Source organism: Leuciscus leuciscus, assembly GCF_965113295.1.
Source record: "Leuciscus leuciscus genome assembly, chromosome: 7".
NCBI classification, from domain to species: domain Eukaryota; kingdom Metazoa; phylum Chordata; class Actinopteri; order Cypriniformes; family Leuciscidae; genus Leuciscus; species Leuciscus leuciscus.
In genome coordinates, this window is record NC_138731.1 from 29,652,001 (window position 1) to 29,673,698 (window position 21,698).

At 37.8% G+C, this 21,698-nt stretch overlaps 1 protein-coding gene across 2 annotated transcripts in view; it reads right to left on the minus strand.

The window, feature by feature from the left end:
* Nucleotides 1-2,858: 2,858 nt before the first annotated feature.
* Nucleotides 2,859-21,698, minus strand: part of pth2ra (parathyroid hormone 2 receptor a) — a 63,473-nt gene continuing 44,633 nt past the window's right edge. For both annotated transcript variants that reach the window (XM_082176385.1, XM_082176384.1), the window contains exons 8-13: nt 20,761-20,821; nt 17,910-17,976; nt 14,189-14,283; nt 10,883-11,021; nt 8,644-8,685; nt 2,859-5,333 (exon numbers count right to left, since the gene is read on the minus strand). In XM_082176385.1, the coding sequence (XP_082032511.1) occupies nt 4,944-5,333; nt 8,644-8,685; nt 10,883-11,021; nt 14,189-14,283; nt 17,910-17,976; nt 20,761-20,821 (794 nt within the window). In that variant the 3' untranslated portion in view covers nt 2,859-4,943. The remainder of the gene's footprint in view (nt 5,334-8,643; nt 8,686-10,882; nt 11,022-14,188; nt 14,284-17,909; nt 17,977-20,760; nt 20,822-21,698) is intronic.

Sequence of the window (21,698 nt, forward strand, 5' to 3'; positions counted from 1 at the left end):
AATGTAAAAAAAAAAAAAGTTTACATTTATTTTCTTTATTTAGAAGGGGTAAGTGCAGTTTGGAGTCCATATAATTAAGAAAGTGACAAAAACTCGTTTTAGTTTAAGGATAAATGCTCCCTTATACGTTTATTATAGCAAAACCATGATTATTGATTACCATTTGTGTAACAGAAATACAAGAGAAATACAAAAATATCGTTTTAAGGTACATTGTTTACTTGTACTACCATGCCATTAACTTACAAAACCATGAATTAGACCATTCCAAGCCTGCCAAAAGCGTCACAATTTAACTGCATCAATAATCTGTAGCGTCACACCTCTACACCTATAACCTCATCTTTATTATAAAGCAATAACTATGATAACATAAACATATTTCCGACAGGAAGCAGCGCCATTTTGCGCATGCGTACAACAAATCGAATCACGTGCCGTATTTGGACATGGGCGAGGCTTCCGACGTCACACTTGGATGGGCGTGGCTTCTGACGTCACACTTGGATGTGGGCCGGGTTGGATATCCACCGCAGGATGCAGCGAGCTGCAGTGTTGCCAACTTAGCGCCTTTGTCGCTATTTTTAGCGACTTTTCAGACCCCTTTAGCGACATTTTTTCAAAAAAGCGACTAGCGACAAATCTAGCTACTTTTTGGACAAACCTCGGTAACCTCAAAATGTTGCCAGCACATTCCTGCGAGCGCGAGGTTTGCTTTCTCCTTGCCGTCACAGACCTCTCTCTGCGTCTACCCTGTTCAGTGAATGGCTGAGAGGATCAGCGCAGCTAACAGACGTGAATGAGCAGTGTTGTTTCCACGGACTTATCACTTATCTTTTGTTTTATATTTAAAGAATTTAGTTTGACCATTTTATTTTATTGTGCTTATCACTTGTAATACTCACTATCTAGTGCTTTAGTTCACCCAGTTCCCGAACTCTCTCAATTCAGACAATTTTACACATATAAAAAATAGTCATTCAATAGCTACTCGTTCTATTGTCTGACAAAAAATATATAGTAAAAGAGAACAGCTTTATTGGACATTCGGCTATATTATATTATATTATATTAAAATACAGTATATGAGCATGATTTTAATGAGAAAAAACATTAGGCAGGCAGAACGCAAGTACGCTGCGATGAGGTCATGAATATGCTAATTGACGTATGACGTCATCTAGCTACATTTAGCGACTTTTAGGGGAGGCGTTAGCTACTTTCCTTTGAAAATAGTTGGCAACACTGGCGAGCTGTATTTGGTTCTGTGTGAACGCAAACTCGACCCGGGATTTATGCCGGGAATCGATGCCGTGTTGGGGACCTAGTAACTTTGCCGTGTTCAATCCCGGAACGCGCGCTGTGTGAACAAAAGCCGTAATAATGCCGTGTCGTATGTGATGACGCTGAAGCCGGGATCGTTCGGCAGCTGTGAAACGGTACGGAATGCGCAAGTTTATGATCGAATCAGAGAAAAAAATACACAAGCGTGGTTTCTCGAGAGAGAGATCGCAGCTCATATAAGCAAACTTAAGACGCTGCTGAGATTACAAGTCACATCGATGTCACGTGTCTTTACGGCATTTTTACGGGTTGTGTGTGAACGCACTCTCTGATTCCGGAAAATCACTGGCAGTGTGAATGAACCAAAATCAAACGAACCCGGGTCAAATCCCGGGTCACTTTATCCGTGTATTTTCCGGAATCTCTGTGTGAAAGGGGCTTAAGAGACGCTTACCTCCTCAGCCGGTGATCGTTTGGCATGATGTCCGCTGTGACGAAACAGGCTCACTGAAAAGGGCACGTTATTTCCAAAAGGACTGACTGACAATGGGACTAGCTGCTATAACTTATGTATTCAGCGCTCGTGCTCACCCTTCTCTTGACGAATACGATTGCTTTGAACCACTGTTGATCTCACAATCCACTTCACGAGCGTAGACTGAATTCAAATCTCCCGCTTGACCTTGACACAGATCCAAACTTGACGACAGATCTGCTAACTGTTGTGGGCGGGACTAAAACAACGGAAAAGTAATGGCAGATAATCTGCTATATTGCGCGCACACAAAACCAAGCAATGTGCCAAGCAAAAATATTCATAAAAGACATAAAATATACATGAAATTAGGGGAGAATAAGACAATGGTGATCAAAATGAGCATCTATTTGCAAGACAAGATTAAAAGACTATAATAATTCAATAGGCCATACAGGCTACTGTACAAATATTATTTAACCTTAAAACTCACTTTAACCCCCACATGCTTAATGATCTTCAAAGAAAACATGTTGAATGACTGCTGTTTTCTGCAGTTATACCTTCTTTGCTTTGTTTTCCAATTTCACAGAAAGAAAGTAACTGTTATATTACTAAATATTTTATGTAAATTACACATAACTCTGTAAAAATACAGGCAATTTCCTTAAAAAAAACGTAAAATTTATGTAAAACCAAATTCAAGCAATTACCTGTAAATTTAATAGTGGACCTTTAAATTTCAGCAAATTAAAAAAAATTACAGTAAAATAACAGCCATTCACTGTATAATGACAAAACGGTAAAATTCTGTAAAAACCTTACAGTTACCTGTAAAATTACACCTTTTTTTTACAGTGCAGAGTAGAACTACATGTAGAGGATGGGTTGCCATCCTGTAATTACGGTAATTATGTAACATGAATGCAGCTAAAGTCCAGCCTGGTCTCGAACTAACTGCTGATTGGTCCATTGCTAGTGAAACTTCTGATAAAGTGAAAGTAACTTTTGCATAACATTCAAAAACAAACCCAAGACTGTCAGATTTTCTTTTGCATTTGAAATCAATTTTATTAAATTATTAAAATGCATCCTCTGGAAAAGAATATTACAGAAAGTACGTAAGACTAACATTTTGTACTGTACCGTACCCCCCACCCCCACCCATACCATAGACCTTAATACAATTATTTACCCTGAGCATTGCTCCACAGTCTACACAATTCATGCTTTTGAATTAAATAAATCATTTGATGACAAATGAAAACCAGTATTCAAAAATAAATTGTTGGCAGAGTAATAGAAAATCTAAAAACTCCAACATTCACATTGTCCATTTGGCAGTTTCGGAATTGCATGAGGCAACCAGGAATTGTATCCACCATCAGCATTTCCAGGGCCGTGATGGGTGGAGCTGTCTTGCCATGAACATATCAATCTATGGCTGTTTACACTTGGCATTAACATGCGATCACCATGGTCTGGTCAAGCAGATCGGATCATAAGCCAATCAGGACACGGTGCGTACACCATATCAAGTGGCTTCTGTATCTGGATAACAGATCGGATCTCGCATTCCTGAAAAAAAAAAAATGAAAAAAAAAAAGGATGGCTCCAGTGAAAAGTCGACCTGAAGTGGTGGGTTTTCTTTTAAAAACAGTTGCAGTCGGGGTACATTTTACAAGTATTGAAGTAATTGCAAAGGCTGCAAGTAGGCCTACTAATGGATAGATGCCGTAATGGAAACGGTATAGAGTATCCGAGAACGTTGCCAGCTGGGAAAAATGCGTGTTCTTTACAGAAAATTAATGGTTCTGCAACTTTAGGGTGCGAAAGCAAACATTTCAGTATATTTGCGATGTACTTCGCTCTCGACTGTATCGCAAAACCACGCAGCTACGTGTAGTAATTCCTGGAGGGAATAATGACAGTGGGTGGGGTTTTGTGTGACGTCCACCTGTGAATGCAGACACGATGGCTGGATTGCGTTTACATTAAACATGAGATCCGATCACAATGTGTCCTCGACTACCTCCGAACCTGGACTCGCTGATCGGATAACATTCCGATCAGAAGCGCGTTTACACTTTCTTTCAATGTGTTTGTGGACAACATCCGGATACAGGTCGCATGTTAATGTCAAGTGTAAACGCAGCCAATGTCAAATGTCAGTGAAATGTGACCCAATTCCGACTTTTTGCTCATATGTGACACAGATCGGATGTGTTCAATGACCGTGTAAACAGGAAAAAAAAGCATGCATTCGGATATTTCAAGATCGGTTTCAGGCCTCATTCATATGTGGAAATAAATAAGACATAAATCAGATACAGTGGGGAGAAAAATTACAGACCTCTACATGCTTTGTAAGTAGGAAAACCTGCAAAATCAGCAGTGTATCAAATACTTGTTCTCCCCACTGTATGTGCCAATGCGACTGTCATGTAAACAGGCAGATCGGATTTTCTGAGGCATTAGGCTACGTCTCCACGGTTTAATGACGAGAGAAACGCTGAAACGCTTGGCATCTGCAAAGGGACGGATGGCCCGACGAAATGTTGTGTGTCGTTTTATGAGAGGAATGTTGACAAACGTTGACACAACATATGAAAGGTTGGCTTGCTCATCCTAAAATTTCGGACCCACTACTCCTCGTTAAAGCCAACATTTAAACACAATATGCTCCCACCAGTCCTGAGATCTCTCTCACACACAATAACTGAAGCATATGCGCAGACTGCAATGATGGCACTTTTCGTCCTCCTCCGCCTCAAATCATGGTGATGTTTGGCGAACTTCGCATATATCGCAGAGCTAGCATCAAGCATATTTCGCGTTCGTCCATCTGTGCAAGAGAAGTTAAAACTTTAAGCATGCGTGTTTCAGATAGTATGGCAAATGTAAACACATGAATCGGATATTGGTCACAGTTGAAAGAATGTGTAAGCGGACGGTCAAAAAAAATCGGATAAAGGTAACAAATCAGAATTGGGCATTGGGCATCAAGACCTGCAGTGTAAACGAGGTCTATGTATCACAGATTGAGCAGGAAGTGTCTATTGTAGATGTGCTGTTGCCATTCACAGCAGAGTGCGCAGCAGGTTATGTACTGTCATTTTTGTTCTTTAACAAATGCCATGTCTGCTATTACACCCAATTTAGCTGACTATCACCGCACCATTCTCTACAGAGTTTCCTCGTCATCCTCCAGGCCACTGCTGGGCCTTGTGGGCAGGGATTCCTTCAGCAGGATGTCATCGACCTGTTTTGCACTGTCCTCCGGCTCCTCGGGTATAGATGGTGGCAAGCTGTCAGCATCCGAATTGAGCACATAGCCTGGCAAGGAGGCGTGTGTGCTGATAGTTGGCCCCCCGTTGCTGCGGTAGACTCGGCTGGAGAAGAGTGTGGTGGAACGGGTGCTTGGGCCTCCGGCAGCGAGCTGGGATTGACTGCTGGTGCTATTGTTGAGGCCAGTTAATACAGAGCCATAGCGGTAGCTCCCGCACACCACCGGGCCCTTCCAGTCGAATGCTAGGTTCCACCGCGTCCATGTCTTCTTGATCTCAGTCTGGACCTGAGGATCAAAGTTAGATGATGTAGAACAGTTAAAGGAGTGGTTGAATATGATTTCACTTTTCTAACTTTAGTTCAAGACAGAATATGCTAATCAATGACTAGAAGATAACTACACATAAGCTACATAAATTCACCAACTAACCATTCAGAAATGTTGTCTACATGTCACTTCTTCTTGAGTCACTCCATCTTTCTGACTTTGGTTTGAACATAAAAGGCTAAAAGTTTTTTAAATTTCCAGTGCATGTCTGTGTGAGGTAAAAGGACAGGAGCTCTTGTAGCTCCGCCCTCTCTGTGCTGGGAGCAGCAGCTCATTTACATTTAAAGGAACAGAGACAAAAACTGTGCGTTTTTGCTCACTCTCAAAAAGTGACAACTTTAACATGCTATAAAAAATATCTGTGAGGTATTTTGAGCTAAAACTTCACATACACACTCTGGGGACATCAAATACTTATTTTACATCTTGTGAAAAGGGTATTATACCACCCCTTTAATTCTGAAATGCATGGTGACTTTAAAAAGCATGGCCAAGAGTCTTACTGCGTTACAGTTTTTCTCAGTTGCTTTGGCTCAATTACTCAAAACAATTAGTTTCTTGTTCGCATCAGATTTGAATTTCTTATTGATTTATGCAAATTACATATTTTTGGCATGTGTACGAAAGACTAAGAACAATTGTCTACAATTTGCACAATAACTAAACGCACATGGCTTGTTGATCAAAACTGAGTTGATTCTCAGTGAAAATATCAAACTCTTCACAACTTCTATATTATTTGATCATGTGAGCCATCACATACAAAATGATCCATTCAGTGATCAAAATCCTGTCAGACATGCATGAGCATGAGTATTCCATAAATATCTAACATGGCAAATAGTGTGCTATTTTAATGAAATAGGAATCATATATATGGAGTTTCGTCCAGCACAATCGCTACCATTTTTTAACATAGAGGAATGTCACAACCCTAAACAGCTACATTTGTGTTATTTTTGTAGAAATGTGTTTCATGTAAAATGAAAATTCACAGTTGCTTGCCATGGAAGAGTAATTGGAATGGGAGGTGATGTTAGGGGAAGACTAGCCTGGTAATACCAAACTCTGCTACTTCGCTTTGCTTCGTAGACAGAGTCTGGAAGGGCATAATTGAAAAGCGTTTTCTTTCTCGTGGGGGGGGGTGCTTGTCTGAAGTTTAAAATCATTGGTTACCCGTAAGTCAATCACATAACGTTTGGTTATGGCGTGTGTTATGCGCCGGCTCAGCCACATCGAACTTCCACTGTAAACACATGTATGATGCGAAAACAAAACCATTGAGCGAAATACCGGAGTGAACATGGCTGTGAACGACTTGCAGATTATGTGAAGTAAATCTACGCATCCACGGTACAATCTTAGCGTCTACGTCACGGCTCTCAGCCCGCCCTCTGTTCGTTGATTGGCCGGCTGTTTTGAGGCCGGAGGAAAACTGGGAGATAGGTCGCTACTGAGTACAGAAGCGAACTGAAATTGAGCGGAAGTACGAAGGCTAGGGGAAAACTATAAGTGTGTGTAAAAATAAACAAGGAATTGTGAATTTTCAGTTTACACACACTGTAACAAATTTCTACAAAAACAAATGTTCTGTATAAATACAAAAGTTCATTTTCTTTTGTGTACTACAGTATTGACTTTTCCTAGTACATTTTTTACCTTCTGTTGAAATCCGTATCTAAAAAGCTCAGTGTGATACACAAGAGCATTCAGCTAGACAAAACTGACATTCTTGTGTAGTATAAAAGCAGTTAGTGTCAACAAAAAGTAGAAAAAACATGAAATTTGTATATAACAAATATTTCCATGGTGAAAAGAACATCTAAACATTTTGACCAGATGACATCACACGATGACAAAAACACTTTTTTATTTTGGTGGCATTGGCCAATTTACTGACACAATAACTACAGTAGGTTTTGAAGCATGTATTAAATGTTTTGGGTGAGTTACTACATTTTGCAGGCATGCAATAGAGTTCTGATGTTCCAGCAAAAAGTTACAATTGCACTTACAGTTTAGAGAATATTAAGACTGTTTCGAAAAATGTCAAATTGAACTGAAAGTGCTTTTTCAATTTCAGTTAAATTCCCGAATTGACCTTACAGACAGAAAGAATAGAACAGAATAGAATAGAATGAGGCATTTATATAGCGCTTTCATATGTACTACTGTACACCCAAAGCGCTTTACAATAATATCAGGGAATCTCTCCTCAACCACCACCAGTGTGCAGCATCCACTTGGATGATGCGACGGCAGCCACAGTACAACGGCGCCAGTGCGCTCACCACACACCAGCTATAGGTGGAGAGAGGAGAGAGAGTGATAGAGCCAATTCAATGTAAGGGGATTTCAATGTAGAATGATAGAGAGAAGGATGGATGACATTTATTGTCATCTTTCATATGTAATAAAATCATTTTTGTGCAGGGTGAAATAATTTTCATTTCCCAGAATGCATTACCTGCATAGAATTGATTTGAATAATAGTTCAGTAAATTCTTCTTCCTGTCATTCCACTGGGTGTGGCCAATTCATTTCAAATTCACACTCAGGAATTGAAAAGGAGATGCTTCTTTAATTATGAAATTTGCACACCACAGTTCTGGCATTCAACAACTACTAGACAGAGCAAAACAGATTAAAGAACAATAACCTACCCTGACAGTGGGAATGGTTAACACTTAAAACTCCATGCTTGTTCCACCCACAGCTTTTTCTGACTGTTTAAAACTAACATTTGTTATGCTAAAGCACTTAACAATTATAACAGCAGTATGTTTAAATTAATAACAATATGTTACATTGAGAAGAGGCCAAGTGATGCAGCCAATCAGCTTAAAAGGCTGAGTAGGAGGCTATGATGGATGGATGCCAAAGAGCAAATTTGGCCAGGATACCAGGGTTATACTCCTACTCTTTTTGAGAAGCACCCTGGGATTTCTGATGATCTCAGAGAGTCAAGACCAGTTTAACATCTGTACACTTGTCAGGCACACTGCAATGAGTCGCAGGCACCTGGTTTACGATTATTTGTGTAACGTGCACAAAATCACCAGCACAAATCAAGAAACTGATTCTTTAAATGTGACAGGGCAATCATTTTCAGTCTTGAAGTGTGCAATTGTCCTAAAAATAATGTTTGACGCTACAATATAATGAGACTGTGTTGGCAAAATTGTCAAAATAGTACAGAATGCAATTGCACATTCTCTCTATATTCCCCTAATTATTGTGATTATAAAGCAGCTTTGCAATTCCTCACCTCTCCATTACAGTAGCAGTAGATGATAGACACAAAGAAGCCCTAAAAACAGAAACAGATGTTAGAAGGACAACAGCAGGCAGTCTCAACACAGAGCAAATTTCTCAAACAGCTGACTGGGGTAAGAAAAAAAAAAAGGCACACATTAATCTTAAACCTACTTTTTTGTTGTTGAAGAAACTACACTTAATATTTAACTTTATATTTGCTTTATAAGCATATTTCTGCCCTCAGCCATTCGACACCCCCCATGGAAAAGAGGGGTGGGGTGAGCAAAGAGACATGCACCCAAACAGGTCACTGTGAACAAAGCTGTTTTTGAGGAGGTAAAAAGGGTGTTGTTTTACACAATCACTGAGGAATTTTAACCAAAGAATATTACAAACTTTACATGAACACCCTAAAGATTCATACCAACTTGTGGAAAATGGGCATCCGATGACCCCTTTAAACACTGATGAAAACACATCTATAAAGACATTAATTTGTAAGTTTGGTGGCCATTCAGATGATATCTTAGGTATTTAATTAATTACAGTTGACACTGGCCACCTGTTTAGTTTATACAAAAATAAATTAAATGCTTTTGCATTTTCCCAGTTCTATCGAAATTCAGTTCTGTGAATGTTTGTGGCTGTGTTTCTGAAGATACTGTGGGCCCTGTTTTAACGATCTCTAAGCGCATGGTCTAAAACTCAGGGCGCAAGTTCACTTAGGGTGTGTCCGAATCCACTTTTTGCTAGTTTAACGACGGGAAAAATGGTCGGCGTGCCAGGCACATGGTCTAAAAGGGTTGTTCCTATTCTCATAATGAGTAATGGGTGTGTTTTGGGATTTACGTGCGTTAAACCAATCAGAGTCTCATCTCCCATTCCCTTTAAATGCCAGTTGCGCTCGCGCCATGGCAGATTCGGTATTTACATGACGGAATTTGATAGTGGAAAGACCGAAGCCGTCTCCAGAGCGCGCACGGAACTGCTCGTGCGCGAGGTAAAAGTGCGCAAGCAGACCATCTATGGGACAAGCCGGATTCCACCATATCTTTATGTACGCAATATTCTTTTACATTGTAATCCTTTTATTTTAAATATTTGGCATGTTAGTGTGCTGCTGTACGTCCTTATGTGTTTAATAAGCAGAGTGTACGCGCATTGTGGACCCGCCTATAGGCGCACATTAGTTCTAACGCGCTCTTTAAATAACAAAAAAAAATATTGGGCCATTGACTTTAGACCAGGTTTCAGTTGGTCAATGGCGCAGTCTATTCTGCTGCCTCAAAATAGTAATGCGCCAGAACACACCTTGTTTTCATACCAGCACGCCCATGGGCGCACAAATGGGCGCTAATGCATTTGCTATTTAAACAATGTGGCGCAGGACGTTAAAATAATAACTGCGTCGGACTGAAACTAGCAAAAAACACTTGCGTCGTGCTTGGCGCTGCAATGCGCCGGGTGTAAGATAGGGCCCTGTAAGTGGACATGGAAGTGATCTGTTCTTGATGTGAAGGACATGCAGTCTTGTCATCCAGATCCAGATAAAATACTCTTAACCTAACCAGCACCTGTCATTTAAGACAGCCGAACATCTCAGACAAAATCAATGTGGTGTGTCATGAGATGTCAAGCACATTTAGAGTGCTGTGAATTGGATTGACCTGTCAATTTATTTCTGTCTTAGGCATTACTTGAATGTTTTATTGCTTGCTGTTTCTGCAACGAGTATCTTCATGTCAGCAAAATTCTCATCAATACCTGTGGGTCCTTGTTACTTTTTAATTATATTTAATAGTAAATTGGTTAAATATCCTTGGTTAAATATCTGAGATTTTCCCAAAGAAACCAAATTTTTCTCCTTTGCAATGTGAAACAGTTTTTAAGAGAACATTACCATTAATTTCATATTTAATTCTATGAACATATTTCTTCCTCTATGATAGTTGTTTAACAGTACAATAAATTATTTATTGCAAAAAAAAAAAAAAAAAAAAAAAAAAGTTTCATTGCCAGAGCAGTTTTCATCAGTGGCTTGTTTTTCCTTCTTATTTTATCTTTATCTTTCTTCCAAATCAATATGAAATCAAAGCAAAATACATGCACGTCATTTATATAAATTATGCTAAATACTAATTTGAATTTATGATTTTTGGATTATCAAAAGAAAATCATATTAATCTTTACTTGTAGAGATAACTGATTACATTAGCTATTCATGCAATGAAAGCATAGTTTCCAAGTACCTGGAAAGAATTGAAGAACAGCTCACAATACATCCGCACCTCCCAGCCCAGACCGTCGAAGGTGTGTGGCATTCCAACAAACACAATGTAGTGCACCCCAAACACCAACACCAACACAAGCGTGGATTTGGCAAGCTTCCTGGACAAATAGAAATGAAAATGTTCTGTCAGTTAAAGGGAAGTTCACCCAAAAAATATGTTATTTAATGACACCTTACAAACCTGTATACATTTCTTATCTCTGTGGAACACAAAAACAGATTTTAAGGTGCAATCACATTTACCTTTGCACTGCAAAATTCAGCGGGTGAAATACTCTCATCTCAATAGCAATCTCCATGATCTGGAATTTCACATTAGGGAAATGAGGCAAAAAAATCCCTCATGCTAATTCCCATTGGATTCAAGTTTGAACACACAAATTTGCTTAATTTACTAATATAAATCTGCTTGGTTTGGAAGTGGAAGTTCACCCAAAACATTTAATTCTGTCATTAATTACTCACCCTCATGTTGTTCCAAACCCATAAGACTTTCGTTCATCTTCGGAACACATCTTTTTAATGAAATCTGAGAGCTTTCTGTACTCTCCATTTACAGCTATGCAACTATACTACTTTGACGCTTCAAAAAGCTAGCAAAACTAATCCTTATGAATTGAGAGGTTTAGTCCAAATTTTGGACTTGGCTTTATATGATGAACAGATTTAATTTAGACTTTTATTCACATACCTCATACCAAACCTAATTGGTCCTTACTTAAACTCAAACGTGCTGCCTTACACACAAGAATGAACCTCATTAGTTCTTGCGGAAGCTCAAACGTGCTGCGTAACACGAGAATGAACCTCATTGGTTCTTGCGAAAAAAAGCCTCAATTAAATCTGTTCATCATAAAGTAATCAAGTCTAATTTGGACTAAACCGCTCAATTCATATGGATTAGCTTTACAATCTCTTTTTACCCCTTTTCCACCAAGGCAGTGCTGGTGCCGGTTCGGAGCCGGTGCCTACTCGCAAACCAGTTCTTTGTGTTTCGACAGCCAAAGAACCGGTTCTCGGCCAGGAAAATTGGTTCCAAAGCGGCACCAACTCTTTGCTGGACTAGAACCGTTCTTTTACCACGTCATGCTTACGTCGGGGGCTGGGGGCAGGGTTTTTGTCTAACTTCTTCTCGAACGTAACCTCCGTCTATAGCAGCACAAATGTGTTCTAAACGTCTTCTTCTGACCCCAATATAGGATCGCAAAGCCAGGACAAACATTTGCAGAAAGACGATGTAGTCCGCCATTGTAATTGTTATGCTTGAATTTGGCGCAAGCGATTCTAGGAAAGCTAAGATGTAGCCTATGGCAACGTACACAGTGACGTAACGACGTTGTTCGCTGGGCTCTCTAGTCAGTGGAAAAACAAACAGGTTCTGAGAAGGTTCGCAAGTTGAACCAACTTTGAACCAGCACCAGTTCCGAACCAGATCTTTTTTGGTGGAAAAGGGGTATCTATTAACTTTTTTAAGCATCAAAGTGGTAGTTGCATAGCTGTCAATGGAGGGGCAGATATAAAAAAGATCTTCATTTGTGTTCCGAAGATGAACGAAAGTCTTGAGGGTGAGTAATTAATGACATAATTAAATTTTTTGAGTGAACTATATTCCTTTAATGCATCACTATACTATTGACAATGGATCTACTTTACTGCAAAGTCTCGCTAATGTGATCGCATCTTTAGGCAGAATTTTTAGGCTGCTATTTTCCATATTGCGAACGGGGACAGATGTTATTAAACTCCTCAAGACATAAAAGCACCATAAAATAGCCTATAATGACTTGTGTGCTACATTTTTAAGTCTTCTGAAAGACGGTAGATTTGTGTCAGGAACCGACTGATACTGAAAATATAATTTGCTGAAAATCGTCCCGCCACTGCAAAGTTATACAGCTTCAGATCACTAGGAATATAGGATGGACTTTTATTGTGTTTTTTGTGTGTTTTTTTATCATTTGTGGAGATTAGCAGCATCTGTCCCCTACTCAATTTCATGCGAAAACAGTAAACAATCTAACATCTCCATTTGTGTTCAACAGAAGAAAAAAAATGAATGACATAAGGGTGAATGATGACAGATATATAGTTTTTGGCTAAACTGCCCTGTTTTAAGCGCTATTCACAGTTTCACTTAACACTTTTTGATCTCTGTGAGATATTTGTGTAGGTTGATGATGCCAAGTACAGCGTGAGACATAGTTGTGATATTATAAATTCAAAAAGTTTGTCTTTAATCCTATTTTATGAACGACACCCCACACGCCTCTGCGTGACAAGCGTGACATATTAATGGCTACTAGCGCCTTGCTTGCCCTGGAAGACAGGTAAAATATCTTACAAATAAGTCATGAAAAGAATCATGAAAAATAATTGGAAAAGAGCAATGCTAGAAGACCATAAGTTGTAAATCCTCCTTTAATTGAAGCCCGGGTTAGTTTGATCAACCAAAGTGTACCAGTAAAGGGATTGTCGTACCAAATAAGAGTCAAACGATGTGACATGCGAGCGTACAAGCCAAGGTCATTCGCATTACAGATTTATTTCTATTTCAAATTGTGACAAGGAATCAGCCAGGGCTCTCTTTGGCTTAGCATAACGCACTGTTTGCAAACACGACTTGTCTGTGTCTTCATGTCTGCCCTACCAGCTGTGCAAGCTGACACCTGGGCTCAGCATACCACTAATTAGCAGGGATACAGCAATGATCAAATTGATTACTGTTATTAGAAGAAAAATGACATCCATTGGCATTGTTTTGCTACAAACTGGAATCTTTTAAGGCGCATCCAGAATAACATGTTGATATGCCAAAGCCCGAATGTGCATTTATAGGGTCTAAAAGCATCTATTCAAAGCCAGGTAAAAATGGAAGACAAAAATGTTTCTTTCCACATGTAAGAAGATCAAATATATAATATCCAGTGACCTTAAAATGCGACACTGATTTCAGTACACGATGGAATGATGGAAAACACAACCTGAATCAAACCGTATAATGAGTAGGCGTAGGAAGGAAAGCTTGTTATCGCATCTCTTAGCCACAGGCAATTCTGCCTCCAAGCTGTGAGATGAAAGATTTTGCCTAAATTACATAAGGAAATAAATAGTTGCTGCAGGGACAGCTTCCACTCACAGCAATCTGATACCAGAGACGATGCCACTGTAATGACACCGACAATTCAGGCTGGTACAACACTGAATTCACAATTTCAAGGCACTTGAATGCGTAAAACCATTGCCCAGTGGAAATGGACGCACAAACCTGTACTGTTTCCGAGTATCGTATCTGCCTGCGTTGGTCTCGCGGATCTTGGTTGCGAGCACCCGCACGATATTCACGAACAGGATGAAGTTCAGCTGAAAAAGAGAGTGCACATTTACATTTTTACATTTAGTCATTTAGCAGACGCCCTTATCCAAAGCGACTTACAAATTAGGACTAAATTCAGCGAGTCATCATAAAGAGGCAAAAGCAACAACAACGCAGGAAGTGCTCAAAATACGAAGTTCAGGTATTATTCAGAGTAGCATAAGCCTGATAAGTGATGTTTCAAAGGGAAAGGAATTTTTTCTGCACAGAGAATCTGCACAGAGAAAGTGCACAGAGAATGAACTGAGTAAAAGGTGACAGCTAATAAAAATCCCTTCTGCCACCTTAACACAACTCATGCAATTTGTGTAACTGAAAAACTGTAATAAGGACTGATGACTAAGGATTTTATGCATTATGGATAACTGGACAATAAAGCCTGTCGCAGGAGGTCACCAGCAGATGACCGTACAAGTGATTTGCATGGCTGGCTTTTCCCAACTGAGCTGGGATGTCATTTGAAAAATGCTAATTTCCGTCTGCTTAATCACAATGAGATGTCTGTGCATGAGATTTTGTGCTCAGTCCGAAATCAATAAGACAAACAAAAATGCATTCTGGGAGCAGAAAATAAGGTTTAGGGTATAATTCAAGTTATGGTATTTGTAATTCAGCATTTCACAAACAAAAACGACTCCGTTATAGATGCATTATTTGGTGTGTAAAGTTATTCTAATATTAATTTCTTTCGTTTTCTGTTTTGCATAAGTACTTATCAGCTAAAAAAAGTGTTTTGAAAGCAAATAAAGCTAAGATTTAGATTGCTAGGCTGAGCATGAATAATTCATGAAGAAACATGAGTACAAACAAGCATCGGTATTGTTGAACAACATGAATTATGATGCAAACTGATTGATTAATGAACACTTAAATGCCTCCAAAAGGCTCAAGTATACAAAATTATTTAAAGCTATTACACTTCTTATAGCATTACAAAACAACATTTCAGTAACCACAAAAGTCAGTCATTATATTGTAGATTTAAATATCAGAGGTAATAAAACTTGTTAATAAATGTTTTGCTGCAAGGGTGGCAAAAGACGATTTGTGAAAGGTAAAGCTCAACAGACTGTGCTCTGAACACCGTATACAAATTAAAACTGCACACACACTATACACAAAATAAAATTAAAATGTTCTTTACACAGAGAAAAAATGATTGTTTGCAGAAATATATATTTTTGATGAAAACACCACATTCTTCTCCACACAGGACTCAAGGAGCTCTTCTCTGACATGCAACAGGAAAACAATGATGTTATTCCCAATCACGGCAATCACACATTTATCTGACCTCTTCTGCAGAATATTACCCCCCATATGTACCATCTGTTCAGTGGGAGTATGGAAAAAAATGGAAATGTGCTTTAACAGTTTGCAACATATGAATCATCATTGGCCAGATTTTACTCTCATTATACATCTGACTTTCCCTTTTTAATTGTTATCCATCCATCCACAACGGCCCCAATGGAATTGAATAATATTAATAGCGTTACATTATGTATGTGTGTGTTGCATCAGAATATATTATGTTATCTCAGTATTTTAGAACTGTATATCAGCAATGAGGCGATTATTCAACGCTTAATTTTTGAGTGTAAATGTGTGAAATATCATCATCTCAATATCTGAGTAGATCAGCATGAAATGGGGCTAAGGACCAGTCACTGATTTTCGGTTCTTATTTCAGGGGCAAAATTGATGTAATTTAAAGTTAGAATCATCTCTTGTATCGCCTTGTGTGTGAAACTTGTAAAGAGTCCAGCTGTGCTGCCTGGAGCAAGAAATCGTGCTGAGGCATCTTTATCATCCCCATGGAATAATACATTTGCTTGATGTGCACAAAGAGATAAGTGAACCGTTGGATATAGGCCTACACGATTACATTTCTCACCAGTATGGAGATTTACAACTTCAACCCATGCAAACGAGTCTATTTACATATGCTATTTACATATGTCTATTTATAAGATCCACACTTAAACACAACCCTCAAATGTTTGATACTGTGATGCCATAAAAACTGCATGTATAATCCCCTATATAATACATTAAAATAAAATATCTATTTAATTAACTTAAATTACATTTACAAATACAATGTTACAAAACCATATGGATATCAAAATGAAAAGAAATATTCACAATGTCAACTTGAGATCTACAACCACAAATTGGAATTCATGTACACAATTTAAGTGAAGGATGAGCGGAATGGTAGAGATGACCTAAACGACTTCAAAGGCTCTGTAGCACAAGATTCTTAAAAAAAAAAAAAAAAAAAAAAAAGATTAGTACGATGAGGAATAAAACAAAATTGTCGGCTACACGTAATGTGTTCGATATCTATTCCACCGGCACCACAATTGCAATTACTGCCAGTAGTACTGTTTAATATTACAATAGCTATTTACAGTAAGTGTAAAAGATGTAAATAGTGGTAGATACTATTTGCTCCAAGTAAAAAAAAAATAGTAAAGAAAAAAACCTATTATTTAAACTATTTGACAGATGCTATTCATACAAAGTGTAAAGTGTAAAGCCTGTATTATCGTTGCCAACAAGGCTGACTATTTGCACTAAATGTTAATCAAGTTAACTACCACATTCACTCAGTTGAATGTGGTAGTTCACCATTAGCTAAACAGTAACTACTGTTTTTGCATGCCTCCCAGAGAACTAAACTAAATACAGTTTCATTATTAATGTGAAACTATTCAATAACTAATGCAGGACAAATTAACGTTTCAAACACTACTTTCATTAACATTTAACCACTTACATAATCATTAAGTAATAATATGCTAATAAGTATTTTCATTAATACCTATTGTTAGAATAATGGTAACCCAGGTTAGGGTTGGGGGAATAAAATGACATGTAGTTGCAAAGCTACTTATAGTCAACAGAATGTCTGGTAGGGACCATTGAAAAAAGTGTACCCTGATTTCAAACACCAACCAAAATCACCTTAAACAGCAAGACAGTAATTTCTGAGAAAAGGTCTCGAGTCGCCACTTGGTTTAATTTTTTTTTTTTTTTTTATGATGCAACAGCATTTATGAATACTTTTTTGGGGCCACTGCACATCACTTGTATGCATGGCTGATATGAACTTGGCAGTTGACTGCTTGAGAAGTTAAACCAGTAGCAGTAAATCATCACTTAAATTTAACAGTGTTGAATAAAACCCCTAGTTTTTAAATCAAAAAATCATTTTTAAATGAACAGAATGAACTAGAATGGAGAACTTAGGTTAACGTGGGGACCCCCGCTGAGACACTTCAGTCTCTCTGACTGTGCCCATGTCTGAATCATGTTATCGCCTGCATCCAATAATTGACAAATCTGGAAGAAACACACACGCGCACTCACATTGTAATTATGGTAATGTTCTTGCCAGTTCTTCTGACATTTGCCTTCTTTGGCAAAGTTCTTTTCATCTTGCAGTGTTGAATAACAGAAAAGAGAAAAGTTAGGCTGAAGTCAGACAATTTCTCCCTCCTCAGAGTAAATTGCCTCAGTCTTTGAACTGTTTCCCAGGCTGCCGCTTCGTTCTCACGCCGTGTTTATTAAGGGACTGACAGTTTTTCACATCGCTTTTACTCACCCCAATGGCTGTCAGAATGGGGACCTGGTAGATCCATTTGATGTTTCCTGCACTCAGCTCCCAGCATCTGAGCAGATAAAGACAGATTGAATGATAAATGAACTGGCACACATGGATTATGATGCGATGGATATTTTAAAAGGCATAGATCGAGTGGGAGAAAAGCAGATAGGTTTCCAGTCCCAGAGGCAGTGCTAACACAGTAATGATATACTGTACTTCACAGTACATACTGTATAGATCAGGAGGACATAGTGTCTAGCTCTTCTTGAAGTCACTGACCCCCTCCTTCACTCTGAGTAAGCTCAGGCGCTTTATAAAACTCATTTCCATTTGTTTACCACCAATTTGTTACGCCATTGATAATCCAATTAGTAATGCTTACTATGATGTGCAGCTGAATGGATAATATGCTGTGCAGAGGATTTTGTCCATAAATAGGACATACAGTAAATACTCAGAGGGATGCTGAATGCATGGGCAGTCTAGAGCAAAACTAAAGAGTCATAATGAACATTTGTTAATAATTATATTCATTATAACTTGAATTGATTTTTATTATCCTCATTTAAATTACCTTTAGTGCCATAGACAGTTACTAAATATGGGCACTGCAGGCAGAGTATCATGTAATAGTCCACTCTACTTTCATGTAAAAGAACAAAGAAAGGAGTGAAAGGACTAATTAAAATGAGACTGTGTCAATGCTTTTTATATAACAATAGTAAATAAAAGACTTTGATGCAGAAAGACATCAACAGTGTTTTTTTTCTTAAGTTACTAATTTCTGAGAATCAGATATTACACACTGTTTAATGCATCAATTCAATAAAGCAATTCTCTTGCATTTTACCTTCTTTAAAATGTTTTAGTGAAAAATATGCAGTATTGTAGTATAGTTTACATAAATATTGTGTATTCAATTAAACAAATTTGTAATGAATTTTACTTTTTTACAGCAATTTTGCTGCTATATAGGTCAAAATTATGTTTAAAAAAAAAGCAACGTACATAAATATTGAGACGCATGTGGAATATAAAACACCCAGACAACATTTGCATTTAATAATTTGGCAGCCAGTGTGTTGTGATGCATTCAAGGTACACATTTTATCAGAATGTGTATTCCCTGATGACCTCCGCTTTGTAAGCGCAACCAGTTAAGCTACAGGAATGCAGATCAAGACTTGAGAGTACCTGTAATCTTCTTCACATTTGCTTTTCAGAGTGGAATATCTTATGGTTCTACAGAAAGCCATTAACCCACCATCACTGAGAAGTGACAAATGTCAAGATACTTTACAGAGCTCTCACTTCTTGCCTTGCCAAACTGAGCATTTCATTTTTATTTTACTCAAGTGGAATAAAAGATCAGTGAGTCATAAAATATAAGCTATTTTTATCTTTAATAAGGAAGTTAATTCAAATAAATTAAAAGTTGGAAAATTCTAATTCATCATACTGTAATTGTCAGTCTCAAAAACCATTTAGCAAATTAAAAAGCAATCAGTATTATTGCTTTTATTATTGACACAATCTTGATTTACTGTATTTAGTTTATATTAGATTACTGAAAATACTAGTAGTTGTTTTTCAAACATTTGAACCTGACCTGTTGCCATATACACTTTACCCACCAAAGCTAATGATCTTCTGAGTAGCTTAGTGGGTGGCATCGGGCCTTTAGGGACGATGTCGTACTACATACTCTTTCTACCCCCTCATATCAGAATATATGCTCATGTCTAATGTTAATATCATTCCAATAAACCGTATTGCAAAATATCAATATCAGAATTTGTGAAATTTTCTAATAATTTTAAATATAGATTTAATATTATACCATATGACCCCCTCTAAACATAACATGCAGTGTGACTTTTTTCTTTTCTTTTTTTTTTTTTGAGATACAATAAAGATAAAGAGACAATCTGTGATAAGCTAAACTAGGCCACCTTAACAACACAAGTAACAAAAGAAACACCACAGCTAAAACAAAGCCTTATGTTTATAAAGAGTGTTCTCCCTAGAGAAGCAGCAAGTTGTTGCTTGAAGCCATTTGCTTTTGTACCATGACTAACAGCCTGTAAGCTGCAAGAATACAAATTGTGCTCTCGATGGTAGTGAGACAATGGCATTCAGCAAGTGTTTGAAAATAAAACAGGGAAAAGATCACGCCTCTAATGCCCTTAATGGCATAGTCTTACATCAATCGGGCATGAAAACACTACTTCATTTAGATGATCTGGTGATAAATAGCTTGAACATAGAAGTGGCTATTTATCCTAAAAATACAAACATTTACAGATCGAAGAGAAGTACTAACTGATCAAATGAGTTCACTGTAACTAGAAAATGTGCCCTGCGTTGTCACGTCATCAATTAGCCATCAATGAAGACCTGAACTAGTGAGGGTTGAATATTTATGATATATTCATTATGTTGTTGATAATTTAAAATGAAACAATACCATGGCCATTTTAATGCACTTCTTTTATTTAGCTGGTTCAATTTTATTAGACTAGCTTTTTATTTGCTTAATAAAAAATAAAAAAAGATTTTTACAATACAATATGTTTTTCCCCTGGCATTAATCTTTTTGAATCTAGCAGGGCTGTTTCAAATGGTGGTAACTCTGATTAAAAAATAATAACTCTATAGATATCAAAAAGCAAAAAACAAAACAAAAAAAAAATAGATTTTTAGCTCTCTCACCAAGCCTTTTATGTTTTTTACCCACAATATTTTTCATGAACAGTGCCATACGAAGGCCCTAGATGACGTCTGCCATCATTCCTACAAAGATGATTAGGACAAGAGGTCAAGTCTATGAGAAAGAACATGAAATCACCTTGCATCCGCCAGCGTTGCCCTGACAACTGCCCATGCAGCAACAAAAAGAGCAGGAACACCTGAAATGAAACACAGGGGGGGACAAAGTATTTTGAGGAAGGAACTGCTAGCAAACATTTTACTGTAAACATTTTACTGTAAGTGAAAACAATGGTAAAGCTAGTGGTTATGTTTTTTTTATATATATATATAATATTATAAGGTAACAGTCAAAAAATTTCATTATTTGAAAAATATGCTTCTGGTCACCATTTTGCAAATACATATCTAAAGAGGGTAAACTGCGTAAAGTAATTTGAGAACTTATACTTGACTTACATTGCATGCCTTCATATTATGTGGACTATCCAAACAAGAATGCAACAGTAATTTGTTTTCCTAATTTAGCATGCATTGCAGTAAACCACAATAAATGACGTGAACAAAATCTAACATCATGTAAATGGATGTTAAAACGTCTTAAGATATTTGGGGAGGCACTGAAGCATGACCCTGATTTAATGCCTTCCCAGAGGTTCAGGAGCACCTGTGGAGGCTTGCACTCATAGATGGATACCCTGTAGAGTAATATTGATGAAAAATGCAGCATGTTTACTTATTGCCAATGGAGTGTTTTTCATTCTGAGCACTGGACGGGAAGAGCATCTGTTCTGTCTGGTACATAGGAAACTTGATTGAATATTTGGTTTCTGACAAAATTGCTATTATTTTATTTTTTTCACTTTAAATGGTTTGTCTCGATTCACAATCAGCCTTTGAAATTGAAAGCTGGTCAATATATTGTTGGAGGTTTCACGCCTATACATGCGCGGCCTGGTGGCAAATCTTCATTGATTTTACATTCCATCAGTAAGAGCAGAGTGTGAAGGTTGAATTAGCAGAGTGTTAGCACAGCTGCACATAAAATATTGCAATCCTCACAACATAATGGGAGAC